The sequence below is a fragment of the Lithobates pipiens genome, unplaced genomic scaffold (genome assembly GCF_037356315.1).
Source record: "Lithobates pipiens isolate NorthernLeopardFrog02 unplaced genomic scaffold, aLitPip1_a1.2 Scaffold_13, whole genome shotgun sequence".
In the NCBI taxonomy this organism is placed as follows: domain Eukaryota; kingdom Metazoa; phylum Chordata; class Amphibia; order Anura; family Ranidae; genus Lithobates; species Lithobates pipiens.
This window is the reverse complement of record NW_027507718.1, coordinates 52,602,902-52,621,364: the sequence shown is the minus strand read 5'-3', so window position 1 is coordinate 52,621,364 and position 18,463 is coordinate 52,602,902. Positions and strand designations below refer to the sequence as shown.

Below are 18,463 nucleotides of genomic sequence, written 5' to 3'. Positions count from 1 at the left end.
TATATCTCAGTATTCCTTCTGACTCTGTGTCCCTTAATGGACTCTAAGAAAATTATTTTCTATTCATTAAAATTCCATTGCCAATGTTCCTTTGTTGACTGGTGATTTTAGAAATTTAAAAAGAATTGCATTGGGATTTTGATATATAATAGACTTGTGGGAATTTGAGAATTGCTGTTCTTAATAACCAAGGACTGCCTCACGGATAGCTGACATTGTGATGTGGAGTCTGTGTTCTGATTCATTTACTGTAAACCCTCAGTGTTGCTCCCTTAAACATGGTTAAATGAAAATTATAACAATCTTTGGCCTTTCTAAATATATTTGCTTTTTTGACAGTTTACACATTTATAAGTCGATGTTTTCTGTATTTTTTCATTATTTGTTTCTATAATAGAGCACAATGGACATTATGATGAGAGATCTCAACACTACTGCTGCACTGATTGATATTTATGGCTCTGCTAGGAGACTAAACAAATTAATAACATAACTTCTGTGCCTTAAAGTGTTGGATCTTTGTCCATTCAAAATAGCCTGGCATTCAGGTGTTGAGGTAGTACACTTTACCTGCTATTAACTTCATGTATGTCACCCAAAGCTAGTGTAGGGATTATTTACTGATGCATGTCTGCTTAGTTCCACAAAAGCAGATGTCTAGAGTGGGCATACTTCTTCTGCAGTGACAATGTTTCTCATTTTTATAGTCACTAATTGTATGTTACCATATTTTACTGTTGTTAGCATCTTCGTAGTGCATTTTTATTGTAATATTCTTTGTGATTAAAGTTGTTATGTTGTTTTTCTTTTGCAGTCCTGGTACCTGGGCTAGCTTGGTTCCTTTCCAAGTATCCAATAGGACATCAATCCTACCAAGCAATGTCCAAAATTATGGACTAAATATCATTGGAGAACCCTTTCTTCAAGCAGAGACAAGCAACTGAAAAATAAAGAAATACGAATTAACAAAGAGAAGGAAGAAAGGATATGAAGAAAACATGAAAGACAAGTTAAACTGACCAGCATTTGCAGCACTTACAATCACTGATTCCTTTAACCTTTTTAGTACTTGCAGGACCTGCAAAGCATTGGCTATCAGGCCTTCAGAGCACATGAGAGGTTAAGGCCGAAGCAGTCGTGACACTGAAAGGGTGGCTAATAAATTTCACAGATGGGTAGAATGCAACTCCTGCTAGTCTAGCATTTGTTATCTAATGTCTGCTGGGAAATAAGCGCTCTTTCTCCACGACAATATATTTTGTATGACTTTTCTAGATGCCTTAATAATTGCATGATAAGCTAGTCCTGTTTGGTTTTAGTCTTCTTGTTGTTTACGCATGGGAACACTACTCCCATTTCTTCTCACAAAAGAAAGGCTGTGAGGCAGCACAGAGCTGCAAAAAAAAAAAAAGAAAAAGCCACAAGGCCACCCCTACCATGGATCTCCTTACATAGAACAGTTGTCATGTTAAACAGCATGTGGAAAGAACGCATTAAATAACCTTCTAATCAGTCACTACTACCAGAAAGAGATGCAACTACAGTAATCCATAGTACACACCTAACATGTTTTCGCATGCTACCTAATCTGAAATGTCAGCAGATTTGTGTCCCTCGGATTCTTGCTGAAATTGGTCACCCTTGTGTTTTTATGGAGATGTCAGGGCAAGAATCAAATGGGATATAATCCCCACAAAAGATTAGTGTAGAGGCAAGTGCTATTAATAATTATTTAATGTGGCATAACTATAGTTAGTCCTTTAGTCCTCTGACTCTAAACGGTAGGGCTTGAAAAGCTACAGCCTGCATAGTGCCAGACCAAGCCTATGATTTTTCCATGTGGCCATCTGGTGCTGACAGGTAAAAATAAATATGAAATATTTTATTCCCTCAATATATGAGGGTTAGGTTTAAAAAAAAAAAAAAAAAAAAAGCGGCAAATCCAGACAAATCATGTATTTGAGATACTGAAATAAAAGGACTCTTAGCACTTATACTGGTGAGGCTACCATGAAGGGGCCAAGTATTTATTTATGATTAATGGTTGAATTAGGGGAAAAGGGGGCAGGCATCAGCACTAGTAAATCAAGACAGAACTCAAATACACATACAATTTAACCTGTCAGTCTGAGTAAAATTGAATAAATGCTCTTAAATCATGTTCTTCTTTAGAAATAAGAACCGCAATTTCAGTCACCTTCTCAAAATAAATTATTTTGCCTATTTACATAAGATAAAAAGGAGAGTAATCCTTAAGTACAGTTTCCAGTAGTTGTATTTTGCACGAAACTACAATGTCCACATCACGTGCCTTGCCTTGAATTTAAAAAAAAAAAAAAAAGTGACATCACTAAACTTGTTTTGCTGCATTTATTATCATTTTAAAATGTTACCATTTTTATGGCAAGATATTTTGTACTCCACAGGGGGAAAAAAATTCTGTGACATCCTGGATTTTTTAGACAGTTATACCTTATCACATTTATAAAGCATATCATGGCTGTGTATAATTGCCGCTTAAAAATAGTAATCAACCAGCAATATTTTCAGTATTTTGGTGTTTTTCTATTAACCTTTCATGTTTTTCATCTTCCAGTTAATATGGGGAAGGAGGGAGGGAGCTGGAATGGGGTTGGAATTTTTACAAAATTATGCAATACCAAGTTTTGCCTATGTAGGTAGTGCTTTTAGCAGTATTTGGTTATTCTAGGTAATTTAGCAGATAAAAAAAGAAAAGTGTAAAAAAAAAATTAAATGTATGTTTTTTTTTTCATTGACCAAAGTGGGTACTGCTATTTTTGCAGTGTGATGAGGTCCTTTTGTGTACTGACATGGAAATGAAATTTTGTTTTATATATGCGTATAAATATATATATAAATATATATTTTGGGTGGGTGGGAGGGCAAATGTAATTTTACAAGGCTGCTGTAAAGCAGAATGCCCACGTAGTGGCCATGACTGCAAAGTGACAATATTGCCTACTGTAAAACAAAGTCAAACATTTTGCTTTTTTTTCTTTAAAATTAGTTCTTTATTATGAAGACTTGATCTCATAAGATAAAGCTAATTTTTTTCACCTGCCCTTGAATACTGGAATATGTCAGGACATAGACTTGAAGATATTTCACTGAAATTTGTTTTACAAGGATCTGACCACAGGATTGTTCAACTGATGGAATCCAGACATTAGATAATGTGTAAAATAAATGGTATTGCATTTAAACTACAGTGCTTTTTAGCTAACATTTTCTGCTGAATTTAGCACCTTTAAAGGTCACTCAACCCAAACCTTACATTTCAATGTTTGGTAGCTGCTGAAGAGTTGAACCACATAATGGTTGCTTATATCTCTTCAGCTCTTTAGCAGTCAGATCTCTGCACTTCAGTTCCTTCGGCCATTTGAGGGGTCACAATCTTCCAGTTGAATTTTTCACTTATTTTATATTAAAGAAAATGTAACAAGAGGTGAGGGAACACACCAAAGTGGGTTGGAACACCCAAAACACTCACTTTTGGATTGATTGATTAACATAATATAAAATAAATGAAATTATGTAAGTGTTAATACATACTTACTAATGTGGTAATTTTAATTTTTACCCCAAAAAAATCTGCTCACCTTAAAACAAATCAGTTTCTGCGGAACTTTCTGTGTTTTTTTTTTTTTTACATTCCATTCTAACTTGATTGGAGATTTTCTGTAAGTGTAAAAAATACTAAGTAAACAGCACCTTTAATATTTACTTTTTCTCCATAAAACTAACTACAAGAATTACATTTTGCATTTGAAAGAAAACATCCATCTTGTTTACTTGTTGATTACATTTGATCATACCAGCAGCATACAGCAGAAATAGTAGCTATAGCATTTCGGAATACCCATTGTTTTAAAAATGTCTGTGTTAAAAATATCTATGATTTATGTTTATCCAACATTCACTGAGATTCATTAAGCAGTGACCCAGTGCAGACAGCAGTTAAATTTAATTGATGTCAGTAATTGATCAATTTACAAGGCAGTGGATAACTTCCTAGTTGATCTCAGTGAACATTCTTTATTTAATATGATTTTACAAACCCCCCAGTGTGAATTCACTCATCAGTTAAATACACATAAGTGAAACATGGCAGCAGAATTGTGGAACCCTGGTGACCACATCCTCATACAATTAAATTTATTATTGTTCTCACTGCCAATCACCCAATGAATAGTTATAACTAGGATTATGTGGCTACTCCATTTGATTCATCTGCTCAGGCAGATCTCTTAAAATACTCAATAGCTCAGCAGGAAAACTAATGCAAACATGAACTTGTGCAGCCACTACAATGATAATTATCCTTATATCAGTGTACTCATTAATCTCTTCTCTGTTATGGCTGTTTGTTAAGCAGAATCGTTATTGAAAAACAACAAAGTAAAATTTGCGTATCTGTAGTCATGTAGCAAAATTTAATTTTGTTTTAGCTATAGTCCTATACTTGTGGCTTGCAGAACAACAGAAAATCCTTGCAGAGGATCTTAATTCAAAAAGACAAATTTCCCTCTTTGGCAAAAAGGAACACAATCTGTAGTTGTAGCGTTGTCTTGTCAAGATTTCTCAACTATATTGCAACATCTTCACCCTAATATCTGTGTATTTTTTGTTTGCTATTAGGCAACAACATTTGTTCAAGTTCAAAGATTTAAACTACCATTACACTTAAGTTGATTCTAACCCAGCAGCAAAACTGGTCTTTCTAATATTAATGCCAGTAAACACAAAGGCTCGTTTTAGAGCTTCACTGCAATATTCAGTGTGTGTATGGGCTTCTACTGATTTTTACAACCTACAGTTACCCCCATAGATATGTTTTGTGCAGGATGAAAAATTCTGTTGTTCAAGGACCATATTAATGTGTGCTTTTAAAGGCAGCCCGTATCTCAGACATTTGTAGGCTGTGGTTGCTGACCACACTTCTGAAAATGCTGGTTGCCTGGCTGTAATGTTGATCCAGTGAAAAATATGAAAAATGTGGGGTTTATTTACTAAGGCAAATGGGCTGTTCAGTTTGAAAGGTAGTTTACACTTTGCAAGGAAATTTTCTCTTAGCTTAGAAAATGTTGTAAAAATTCACTTTGCAAGGAATACCCAATTGCATGCAAAAGAAAAAAACAAAAAAACAATAGTTTTGTTTGCACATGATTTGATAGTGGAAGTCAACAAAATTTTACCTCATTCATTAAGCTAGGAGAATATTTCCTTGCAAAGTGAGCAGCCTATTAGCCTTTAGTAAACCAGCCCATTTGAATCACATTTGATAAAGCATCCAGACAAGGAAGTGTGTTTTTACTTGCTGCTTACTTGTTCTGCATCAGTGACTCAGAAAATGTCAAAGCAATAGACAAGCAGCTAGCGTTTTTAGAAAGATCTAGGGGATGACATCCTTCATATATCTGTCAGTAGATGATTCCTTTAATCAAATGGTCTAATGCATGAAGTGTTTGCTACCTATCTGAACCACCTATATCTGTCAGCTTTCACCATCATCATGGATGGGCAAATCTACAGACTGATGTACCCACAAATAAGAAAAAAATGGTTGTGAACTATATGATCTTCATATGTAGGTACAGGCACCCTACGAAACAAAATTACTTTTTTAATAAGACAGTTCAAAGTGTAAAATTGTGTATTTTGCACGTTCCTCTTGCCTTTTAATAAACAAGTCTGGTAAAGGTGATCTGCGGTTGTGTGACACTACCATAAATATATTTAGGGTTTAGTTTTATAGACCATATTGAAGAAGCCAGCTCCACACATTTTCTGTAAAAATAAAGGGAGAATTTTCTGTACCTAAAAATAAAAAAGTCCTTTTTTAAATCAGTATTTCAACTCCCCTTCTTCCCCATTCATTAAATAATGTTTAACATTAACAAATGCCTTTAATGATCCTGTGTGCACTGCTCTGCCTCTTTCATTGCTTTGCAGTCTTGGCCTTATGGTGTTGCCCTGCAGTTTGTTTCCCCTGGAGTGACATGAACATATTGGTTCAGTTAAAGAAAGGGAAAAATAACAGTGAAGGAGATGTAGATATGGCAAAGAGTTCATCCTAAATAATAGCAAAAAAAGCTGTGTGGGGTAATGTTCAGATGGGCAGCTTGAAAACATGAGAACTCTGTGAATGAATCTGTGAAGCTCTAAGTAGTGAGAAGTGAGGGTCTTTGTAATGAACCTTGCAGACAGTTATTTGTACACTGTATAGTTTTGTTAAGATTTTTTTTTTAAATTACATGTGCCCTCATTTGTAAAGCTACCTTTTTAGCATTTTCGATGGGAATGTATTTTATTTCCATTTTTTAAGTAAACAAAATTATTGCTTGTGTAGGAACTGGACTTGGGTTAAAACTCTCCGGATCCTTAATTTATGTATTAGAAAAAAAAATGTTAAAAAAAGTTTAAAAAATGCTGTCCATGTTAGGGATTGTTTCAGACTTACCTGTACTTAAAAAGTATAGGTCACTAATCATTTAAGAAAATGTAAATGGAGAAAAGTTATATTTTATGAAGGTTATTTTGTTGTATTTAGTATTTGAAAAGTTGGTTTTTGGAGCATTTCAGAATGTTGGAAGCATCACTGTCTTAGTATATATATGTGACTGTCCTCTAGCAAAAATAACGATGTGATTGTGACTACATAACTGGTATTTAAGAACGGAGTGTGTGCGGCACTCTTTGGAAAGCTTAGTACTTTCAAAGTCACACATGACCATGTCCTCAGGTAGCATAAATTCTGAATTTGTAGCTTGCAACTTCTCAAGGACTTAATGGAAAGAGATTGCATACAATCTACTTATCAGTTACACTACCCATTTTTCTTTACTTTTAATAAATCTGTGGTTGGTGAAGACAAAAGCCAGATGGGGACACCTTGTTATATCAACGGATAAGGGATGAGATGTATGGCCTTCAACCTTTTCTGTACTGAGAGTCACTTCCATACATTTTAAAAATGTTTGGAGAGATTAAAAAGCCTGTAGATATGATCACACATCCACTGTACAGTTTCCTTGCTTAATTAAACAGCTACATATTATTTTTGGGAGTAAGGCCCCAAGCATAGTTTACATGTTCCTGTCAAGGTCTTTTGTTGACATTAACCAGCTGCATGCTTTGTGGACCTTTTTTTCCATGGAAAAAGATTTAAACATCAGAATAAGCAATTTCATTAGGAATAGCTGAACATAATAATCCATTTGTATTGAAGGAACTAGAAGTTTGTCCTTCAGAATTGCACTTTCTGCTAGATTGCCTGTATTTTTCTCTCTACACTTTCATTGTGCAGTGGATAGACAACTGTTTTTGCATTTGACCCTTCACAATGACCTTTGCATCAGCCAAATGTATTGCCATGACAACTCTTTGCATTGCTTCCACACCACAGCTCTGTCGGTCACATTTTGATACTTAAAAGGGGGACAAAGGAACTAGCTAGAGATGGTCAATTTTTACATATTTTGTTGCAATTTATTTCCTTCAATGGTTGTAAGTAGTTTTTTCTATGATAAAAAGGGTTCAATAGTTATTACTCTTTAAAAAGTATCTGTGTGTTGCAGTTCAAATGTATGTTGAATTTGTGAAATTTGAGCTTTAGTGCTACTCACTGACTATGTCTACCTTGTTGCAGCTGAAACCTCTCTCAAAGAGGTACGCCTGCAGCTAGGAAGGCAGTGTCACCGTTTACATTAAAGCTAGTGGTTGTAGTACTTTATTTTTGACAGAATGGTTTTGAAACTGTGCTACAGGGACTAATGTGGCAAATGTATCTCTTTATGCAGAAGGATGTTTTTGTGTTTTTTTTTTTTTTCAAGAAGTATGGCTTATTATGCATTTTTCATTGAGGGCATTGAAGTTGCACGGACTGATAAAATGTTGATGCAAAACGAGAAAGAAAAAACCAGCAAAATGTTTACCAAAAACTCAAAATAAGTTAGCAGTGCCTGTTCAATTTCAGTCTCACTGTTGAGTTCAGTTGTAAATATGTTTCAGATTCTCTTCTTCACAGATAAATGATAAATAAAAAAAACTACACCATGTAGAATGTGAGGGGGTAGCTCAGTCCCAGGCTCGAGCTTCTGAAAAAAATAAAAAGCTAAATTTGATGAGGTTTTCCTCATCAAGCTGTTTATTTGTGCTTGTTATATAGGACTTTTTAGAAGCCTGGGAAGAGGTTACCCCCATATCAATGATATTTCTCTGAGAACAACCTTTTGTAGGACTGTGTGTTTCTTTAGATACATTTAGTACAACTGTAGGTGACTAGTAGTCAGTTTATTGCTTGCTAGCTACACACCAGGGTTGATCCAATTTAAAACTTTTGGCACATAAAGTACCATGTTTCTCTTTTCCATGGGACATGCATGCAGATGTTTTCTGTATATTAAATGTATAAACTCTATAGTTGGAACACATTTGTTTTTATCAGTGGTACTCAACCTTTGTAAATCTTCAGATATCAGCACTATAGATAAATAATCATTTTTCTATATTTAACTTAACATGTCCCCATTGCTGCTCTTTGTACTGTTTCTAGTCTGTGGGAGAGATTTACCTAAGGGTAGCAAGCACAATTCTAGCATGCTACTCATGTCAGAGTCTAAGAGATTCTATGCTATATGTGTGTGTGAAATACATGGGCTTTTTATAGTAGTTTGTTGACTCCTTTAACTAGAGAAAGCTCTTGAACCCAGTTTACTAAAGTTGTAAACTCGCACACAGGGATGACTTATGATTTGTGGAAACAGAACATGATGTGTATGTTTGAGCATGCAAAATGCGTATGCATTTTCAGCACCAAATTGAGTTTGTGAAATCAAACTTCGGCCATATATCGATATGAACACAACAGCTTATTTCTGAGTAAAACATTCCTCTGCCTAATTGGAACAGACAAGTAGAAAGTTTAGACTTAGTGTTCTAATGTAGTTTAACATTTTGTAACTTTCACAATTTTTTAGACTAAGAAATGTGTCATTAACTGTGACTACTTGTGAAATGACTTCATTTCTAGCAGTTATATTTGTGTTTAAAAAAAATATATTTGATTATTTATAGTAAGCTAAATACTAGACATTGTTCAGTGATGACAGTATTTTAATGTGCATATATGATCAAGTGAACATAATTTTACCAGTAGTGGAAAACAAACATTTTGAATCCATCCTAGCTGTGCGAAGTCAACTTTCATAAATCAAGCCCATTATGTTCCACCCATTCTCCCGACTTTCTTTTTTCAGAACAGTTTGTTTTTCCATCACAGTAACTGTTAAAGTTAAGCTTTTTTTTGCTTTTTTGTTAAACCTAAACCTGGAGATCAGTTTATAAAAAAATATTTTAAGTCAAAAAATTGTCAGGTGAGAAATGCACTATAAAACCGTATTAATCAATATATAACTTTTTTTTTCCTCTGCATGCACTTGCTTATGTACATTATTTTGCTATGTACATTGCACTACTTTGTGTTGTTAGCTCTTTAAGATTAATAGTTTAGACTTCATGAATTAAGATTCAACCAGTTGTTATTTGTCAGTTCACCCAGTATGTTGCTGGCTGGAATATTTGTAGTCAACATTTGACCTGCAGATATTGCTGTCTTCTTATAACAAACGTTGAGTATCACTGGATTAGACATTTGACATTCTGAATCTCTAGGACAAGGCTGAGCCTAAAAATAATAAGAGAGTGTAACATGTCATAATGTTGAATAATTAAACTTTTTAGGTGGTAATTTCATTACAAATAGCAAATGAACTCCAATTTGCCATAAGTTTTAAACTGGTGTAAATCAAGCTTGACTTAATGTGATTGTTACTGTTATATCCAGCCTATACTGCTAGCAGCTGCTCATACTGCAGTCAATTACTGGAAGCGGATATATTTCCTATGCAAAAACTGTTTAAACAATAAAATGAGCTATGCTACAGACACTGCATTTCTTTGTTTTTATTTCATTTAACATTACAGCTTTTGGCAAGATTAAGTAAATTACGGGGTTACTGAGGATCTTTGTTGCAGTATTTTACAAACACAATCATTTGTAAGGGCAGTAATAGTGCTTGACCTGATGCCAGAGATTGAGGTCACCAGCCTGATATATCTTTTTTGAGTTTTACTAGGAAAATATCAACCTGCACAGAAAGTGAATTAAGCATTTTAATGTGTAATCGGTTATTATTAGTTAGCCACCTTACTAAGACCATATTGTGGAAAACCAGTGGACAGGTGAGTTTTTCATTGAATGCCTGTAATTGAGCTCATTAGACAGTGCAGATCACAGCAACATTTACAGAGCCAACAGAGTGTTTGTAAACACAAACAGAAAGGGGGATTGCAGCAGATTGAAGGTGGTGGGCTTTCTATTATTTTTTTGGTATCATTGAACATTAATTATTCTGGAATTGTTTTTTTTTTAAAGCTGAGAGAGTGTAAAAGCGCCACTGACCTTCAAAGCTTGTTGGATAATTTTTTAAGCTAAAAAAGGTAAATGTAAGAATTTACAATTTTTTGGTCTTTCTTAATTTATATAGTAAAACTATTTTAAAAAAATACAGTGATTATTAAATGGCACCTTTAGTAAGCTATGTCTCAAAAATTAGATATAACCCTTTTGGGTACAGTGTTGCAGTCAAACTAACTATCACAGCTAGGAAGAAAGGGTATATATAGACAAGTAGTCGATTGCTTAAACCTGGGCAATTCAAACTGAACACATGATGAAAAAAAATAATATGAAGTAGCTTTGTTAAAAATTGTATATTAAGAAGACCAGTTGATCTAAAAATATAGACTGTTGAATGCAAATACATTAGTTAAATACTGAGATTGAGCCTCCAACTCCTACCTATTGGTCATTGACGCTGTTCATCACATTAAAGGTCCATAACAGAAGTGAATGGGCCTAACTTAACCTTTATCCACTTCCTATCCTACCCATTATCGTATGACGTCCGCAGGAGGGATCTCCCATCCTGGGCGGGCGTCATATGATGACCTGGGCTTCCCAGCTGTTTGGGGGGCGAGCATGCCCCCGCCACGTCCTTCAGGAGCCGTTGCGTGTGCTCGGCGGCTGCGATGTCTGCCGGGCACCCGCGATTGCCCATTAACAGAGCACAACCGTGGATCTGTGTGTGTAAACACACAGATCCACGTTCTGACAGGTGAGAGGAGACTGATAATGTGTTCCCAGTACAGAGGAACACCGATCGGTCTCCTCCCCATGTGAGTCCCCTCCCCCTACAGTTAGAATCACTCCCTAGATGACACAATTAACCCCTAGATCGCCCCTAGTGTTAACCCCTTCCCTGCCAGTGACATTTATACCTTAATCAATGCATTTGTATAGCACCGATCGCTGTATAAATGTGAATGGTCCCAAAATGGTGTCAAAAGTGTATGATATGTCCGCCGCAATGTCCCAGTCATGATAGAAATCGATGCCATTACTAGTAAAAAAAATAATAATAAAAATGCCATAAAACTATCCCCTATTTTTTAGACACTATAACTTTTGCGCAAACCAATCAATATACGCTTATTGTGATTTTTTTTTACCAAAAATGTTTAGAAGAATACATATCATTAAACTGAGGAAGAATTTATTAAAAAAAAAAACTTTGGGATATTTATTATAGCAAAAAGTTAAAAATATTTTTATTCTTTTGTTTATAGCACAAAAAATAAAAACGGCCAATATGATCAAATACCACCAAAAGAAAGCTCTATTTGTGGGGAAAAAAATTATAGAAATTTCATATGGGTACAGTGTTGCATGACCATGCAATTATTCAGATTGCAACAGCGATGAAAACTGAAAATTGGCTTGGGCAGGAAGGGGGTGAAAAAGCACTGTATTGAAGTGGTTAAAAGTTGCATCTCTCTAGATCCACTGACTGACCTATTTTTCACTAAAGGTCATCTCTGATAACATTTTTTTCATCATATGCTCATTTGAATTGCAGAGGTTTACTTTTAGTAGCAATGTAGGTGGCATCATTGATTTTAATTTACATTTACAAAATCTATAGATCAAATAATCCTTTGGATGGTTTAGTTTTGCTGTTCTTTGCTTGTAATGCCAAAAGTTATAACAGACATGATTGATAGTAAAGAGTAAACATATCACTTATTGTTGCTAAATTGGCATCTCCATAAATGTAAGAATAAAAAAAAAAAATTACTTTTATTGAGGCTTTTCCTTCCAATGCATGCATCATTAACTGTACACAATGACATATAATGTACAAAAAATACTGTTATTAAATGCATATGTTAAAATAAATTTCTTTAAAATTACATAGCTATCGCCCTTGACATTACCAAATTAAGTAACCTTTCTTATATGCTCACCTGGGAAGAGGACATATTCGAGGAGGACTGGAGCGACTAGTCTCTTAGAATACATAAATCATTATGAATGTCTCCCTTGTGGAAGCAGGCTATAAGATCCTCTCTCGGTATTTGGTCCTGGACCATTTGTCGAGAGTGCACCCTAGTTCCTTCTTGTTCTGTTTTCAAGGATATGGAGAAGGGGGGATCATGTTCCACATGTGGTGGATGTACCCTAAAGTTAGACGGTACTGGATAAGAGTTCATTCCCTGATCTTCACAGTGACCATGACTAATGTTATTAAAACCCCGGAACTGCACTGCTTAATGAACCCATAGCTAGAATTTCCAGATCTACCCAGACTCTAATCTTTTTTATGTTCTTGGCATACAAAATTGCGATTGCAACTACCTGGAAGAGTCCAGTGGTGGACTTTACGTTGATGAAACTCATGGATCATGACCATGAGAAAATGGTCAGCATCTTCTGTGATACCTCTTCTGGGTTTGAGTGAATCTGGAGCCCATGGATTTGGGTGGATTTTCTCTCTCCCTTTGCTCTTTCTCTCTTACTCCCTTTCCCTTCCTCCTATTCTTATCTCCTCTTTTCCCCATTTGATGGATTAATGTCCCATTATAACTTAAAGACAAATCACGTAACAATCTGTTCTTTTTGTGCCTATTATATCCACATACAAAATGGAGCAGAACCAGGCTCTGGTCGACTTGAGCTTCTCCCGCAGAGTTACCATAAACATTCCCTTGATCCTGTTTTTGTATGTATTGTATGTTAAAGTGGAAGTAAACCCATCAATTTAAATAGCTAAAAAAAAGGCATGCCGGGAATGCTAACTGCACATTGGCTGTGCTCTCAGCCAAACTATCAAACCATCCAATGGCTGGTGTCATAACAAATCACATGTGCAGCACCATAACAGTTGAAGATTAAACAGAGGCAAAGATGGCAGCTTCCTTGGCTGAAAACGATAGGGGAGTTTACTTCCACTTTAACCTTCAATAAAAATATTTAAACAGAAAATGACATGGCTTAACACCATTACTTTACATAGGACTGTCTTTGAATCACAGTCTGACGCACAAATGAACCACATTTTTTGTTAAAACACTTCATTTTGCGAAGCTATTCAGCTTCTTCAGGACCGATAGCAGTGTTCTTTCCATATGCTTTTTAATGTATCCCATAATCCCAGAGTATGTTTCAGATGATATAAGAATATTTTTTATGAAAAATATAACACCAACTATTAAATATCTTAAGTCCAAATGACAATGGGATTAAACAGATAAAAAGTAAAATGTATGTAATCATAACACAACCAGAACTTACAGCCAAAGTTCCTCATACCTATTCTTACTTCTCTCGGCTGGTATATCTCTCTCCCCACAACCAACCATGGGCTATTGGGTAACCAATATAAAGTCTGCTGAAAGGCTGCAGGATGGAAAACCAAAGGGTTGGAATGCAACGTATCCATGTGAAGACACAAACCCCCATGCTCTCTTGGTCTAAAGCCAAAAGTCATCATCAGAATTTATATGAGACATGCCAATGGTATTTACCTGAGTCCTACCTTGACCCAGCGCTGCGCCCTTCTGCAGCAGCAGTGCTCTTGGATTCTCTCCTCACAGGACACAACAGCAGCAGCGGGAGCCATTGGCTCGCGGTGCTGTCAATCAAATCTTGTGCAGGGAGGGGGGAGCAGTGCTTTGTATGTCTATGGACACACACAGCCCAGCTTAGGAGCAAACCCACACATCTGCCCCATAGCAAACAGTTTGCTATGGCGGGAGACACAGAAGAAGAGGAGCAGAGAGCACCAGTGGAGGACTCCAGAAGAGGTTTGGGGTCGTTCTGCACAATACCATTGCACAGAGCAGGTAAGTATGATATACTGAGGGAAGCATGGTTATATAGGTGCAAGGATCTTTGTTGTAAGTTCTAGTTGTGATGTGCCTATTTTCATTTATGAATCTCTATCTGTTTACCACATTTTTTATTTGGACTTATGCGATTGATATTATTTATTGGGTATTGTTATATTGTACAGAAAATTATTCTCATCTTATCATGCAACACATACTCTGAGACATTGGGGGTTATTTACGAAAGGCAAATTCACTTTGCACTACAAATGCACTTGGAAGTGCGGTCACTGAAGATCTGAGGGGAAGATCTGAAATGAGGGGAAGCTCTGCTGATTTTATTAACCAATCATGTGCAAGCTAAAATGCTGTTTTTTAATTTACCTTGCATCTCCCTCTTAGATCTAAAGTTACTGAACTTTCAAGTGCACTTGTAGTGCAAAGTGGATTTGCCTTTCGTAAATAACCCCCTATGTGAGACATTAAAATGTGTATGTAAACAACACACCATTTAGTCCTGAGGAAGCTGACTAGTTTAGTGAAACATGTAGTCTGCAGTGTTACAAAATAAGCATGTATGTGATCCAAAGCCAGTTGTTCTATGTAAATGAATGATATACGTGATTTTAATTAAATTAGTTTTTTAACATATGTATTTAATAAAATACATATTTTTGTATATATTAGGGGAGATTTACTAAACCTGCAGCACACAGAATCTGGTGCAGCTGTGCATGGTAGCCAATCAGCTTCTAATTTCAGCTTGTTCAATCAGCTTTGACAATAAAACCTGGAAGCTGATTGGTTTTTATGCAGAGCTGCTCCAGTTTTATTAACCCCCCCCCCCCCCCCCCCCTTTTGGCATGATATAATGTTAATGTTGTGTGCATTAGTAGGAAAAGTCTTACTCAAAGTAATTTGTGTTCAAACATCATAGCGGTCATAGCAAATGCTGAGATAAGGCGATAACGCTGTACAATATATTATATCCTTAGCCTCTCTTGTGCTTTGAGTTTGATAAAAAAAAAAGGAAAGGTTTTACGGAATGAAAGTGAGTAGGAGTTCAGACATACAGTAAGCCCCATTTTAACACCTTTACCCAAAAAGTAATTCTACTAGCCATTTTGCCAATTATGTGACCAAATAAGATAAATATAGATCCTGTTTTTCAGGGGTTTTATGCTATCATGCAAGATAGTGTTTACATGCTCATTAAGTTGAATAATACACATTGTACATTTTTTTAACGTCCATTGAAGGGCATAGGAATTTAGTAATCACTGGACATTTGGGTTATTCTAGTGCCTTCTGGAGGATGAGACACTGGTAATCAAAAAAGCTGGTAAGCCAGCCCCCATATAACCCTTCCTCCACCTGTCATGCCTCAATTTTTTGCTAGTGTCCTAGCAGGTTGGATGCTTGTTCCACAGTAGTGATGGACAAACTTCCCACGGGATGTTTCGCGAACGCAGTCCGCGAAAGCGGCCGATAGTTCGCGAACCGGAACGTTCGTGACGGGCCCCATTGACTTCAATGGGAGGCAAACTTTGCAAACCTACAGGTCAAATTTGCAGCCACAAAATAATTAATAGCTGTGCAAACATAGTCCCACCACATGGCCAATGACATAACACATGTATGAGGTGAATCTGGGATCGACAACTACAAGCATTATTTTTTTATATGGGAAATTGTTGTGACAATTCAGGACTGTGGAGCGCATGAAGGCAATGGAGGATGTCAGGGTAGGCAAAGAAGAGGGTGCAGGAGATGATCACCAGCAGCGTGACATACAGCAATGACACCTGCACCGTGATAGAGTCATCTGACACCAGCACCGTGATAGAGAGTACTGACATCAGCAGCGTGACATACAGCAATGACACCTGCACCGTGATAGAGTGATCTGACAACAGCACCGTGATAGAGAGCACTGACATCAGCAGCGTGACATAAAGCACTAACACCAGCACTGTGATATACAGCACTGACAGCAGCACCGTGATAGAGAGCACTGACATCAGCAGCGTGACATACAGCAATGACACCTGCACCGTGATAGAGTCATCTGACAACAGCACTGTGATAGAGAGCACTGACATCAGCAGCGTGACATACAGCAATTACACCTGCACCGTGATAGAGTCATCTGACACCAGCACCATGATAGAGAGCACTGACATCAGCAGCGTGACATAAAGCACTAACACCAGCACCATGATATACAGCACTGACAGCAGCACCGTGATAGAGAGCACTGACATCAGCAGCGTGACATACAGCAATGACACCTGCACCGTGATAGAGTCACCTGACACCAGCACCGTGATAGAGAGCACTGACATCAGCAGCGTGACATAAAGCACTAACACCAGCACCGTGATATACAGCACTGACAGCAGCACCGTGATAGAGAGCACTGACATCAGCAGCATGCCATACAGCAATGACACCTGCACCGTGATAGAGTCATCTGACAACAGCACCATGATAGAGATCACTGACATCAGCAGTGTGACATAAAGCACTAACACCAGCACCATGATATACAGCACTGACAGCAGCACCGTGATAGAGAGTACTGACATCAGCACCGTGATATACAGCACTGACACCTGCACCGTAAGCAGCCCCAGAAGGAAGTCAGCATAGAACAGGGATGGTGGGAGCCCCTCATAATGAGCATAGCACATGGATGGTGGGAGCCCCTCACAATGAGCATAGCACAGGGATGGTGGGAGCCCCTCATAATGAGCATAGCACAGGGATGGTGGGAGCCCTTCATAATATGCACAGCAGAGGTACAGCCCCAGGAGGAAGTCAGCACAGCACAGGGATGGTGGGAGCCACTCATAATAAGCAGCCCCAGGAGGATGTCAGCATAGCACAGGGATGGTGGGAGCCCCTTATAATAAGCAGCCCCAGGAGGATGTCAGCATAGCACAGGGATGGTGGGAGCCCCTCATAATAAGCAGCCCCAGGAGGAAGTCAGCACAGCACAGGGATGGTGGGAGCCCCTCATAATAAGCAGCCCCAGGAGGAAGTCAGCACAGCACAGGGATGGTGAGAGCCCCTCATAATGAGCATAGCACAGGGATGGTGGGGGCCCCTCATAATATGCACAGCAGAGGTACAGCCCCCGGAGGAAGTCAGCACAGCACAGGGATGGTGGGAGCCCCTCATAATAAGCAGCCCCAGGAGGAAGTCAAGTATGTGCAAGTATTTTATACGTGTATTACACAACTATATACTGCACACCAAATAGTACACCTATACCAGTCCTTAAGGACCTTTGTGGAACTAGTAGCTAGGGATTAGCAGACTGTACCTCAGTCCCTATACTGATAAAGGACTGCTGCAGCAGAAGGGCAGCAGTCAGCAGTAGTGCACCTCAACCCTATATATTGTGGACCTATACCAGTCCTTAAGGAATAGCAGACTGTACCTCACTCAACCCTATGTACTGTAGTACCCTATACCTTACCAGTCCTTATAAAGACCTTTGTGGAACTAGTAGGTTGTGAATGATTAGCAGACTGTACCTCAGTCCCTATACTGATAAAGGACTGCTGCAGTATAGGGCAGCAGTCAGCAGTAGTGCACCTCAACCCTATGTATTGTGAAACCTATACCAGTCCTTACGGAATAGCAGACTGTACCTCACTCAACCTTATGTACTGTAGCACCCTACACCAGGTTACCAGTCCTTATAAGGACCTTTGTGGAACAAGTAGGTTGTGTGTGACTGATTAGCAGACTGTACGTCAGTCCCTATACTGATGAAGGACTGCTGCAGTATAGGGCAGCGGTCAGCAGTAGTGCACCTCAACCCTATGTATTGTGGACCTATACAAGTCCTTATAGAATAGCAGACTGTACCTCACTCAACCCTATGTACTGTAGCACCCTACACCAGGTTACCAGTCCTTATAAGGACCTTTGTGGAACAAGTAGGTTGTGTGTGACTGATTAGCAGACTGTACGTCAGTCCCTATACTGATGAAGGACTGCTGCAGTATAGGGCAGCGGTCAGCAGTAGTGCACCTCAACCTTATGTATTGTGGACCTATACCAGTCCTTACGGAATAGCAGACTGTACCTCACTCAACCCTATGTACTGTAGCACCCTACACCAGGTTACCAGTCCTTATAAGGACCTTTGTGGAACAAGTAGGTTGTGACTGATTAGCAGACTGCAGCAGAAGGGCAGCAG

The 18,463-nt window shown here is 37.9% G+C and overlaps 1 protein-coding gene across 10 annotated transcripts in view; it reads left to right on the top strand.

The window, feature by feature from the left end:
* NFIB (nuclear factor I B) overlaps positions 1 to 9,964 on the top strand; it is a 611,459-nt gene extending 601,495 nt beyond the window's left edge. For all 10 annotated transcript variants that reach the window (XM_077475108.1, XM_077475113.1, XM_077475111.1 and 7 more), the window contains one exon: positions 815 to 9,964. In XM_077475108.1, the coding sequence (XP_077331234.1) occupies positions 815 to 944 (130 nt within the window). In that variant the 3' untranslated portion in view covers positions 945 to 9,964. The remainder of the gene's footprint in view (positions 1 to 814) is intronic.
* Positions 9,965 to 18,463: the final 8,499 nt, after the last annotated feature.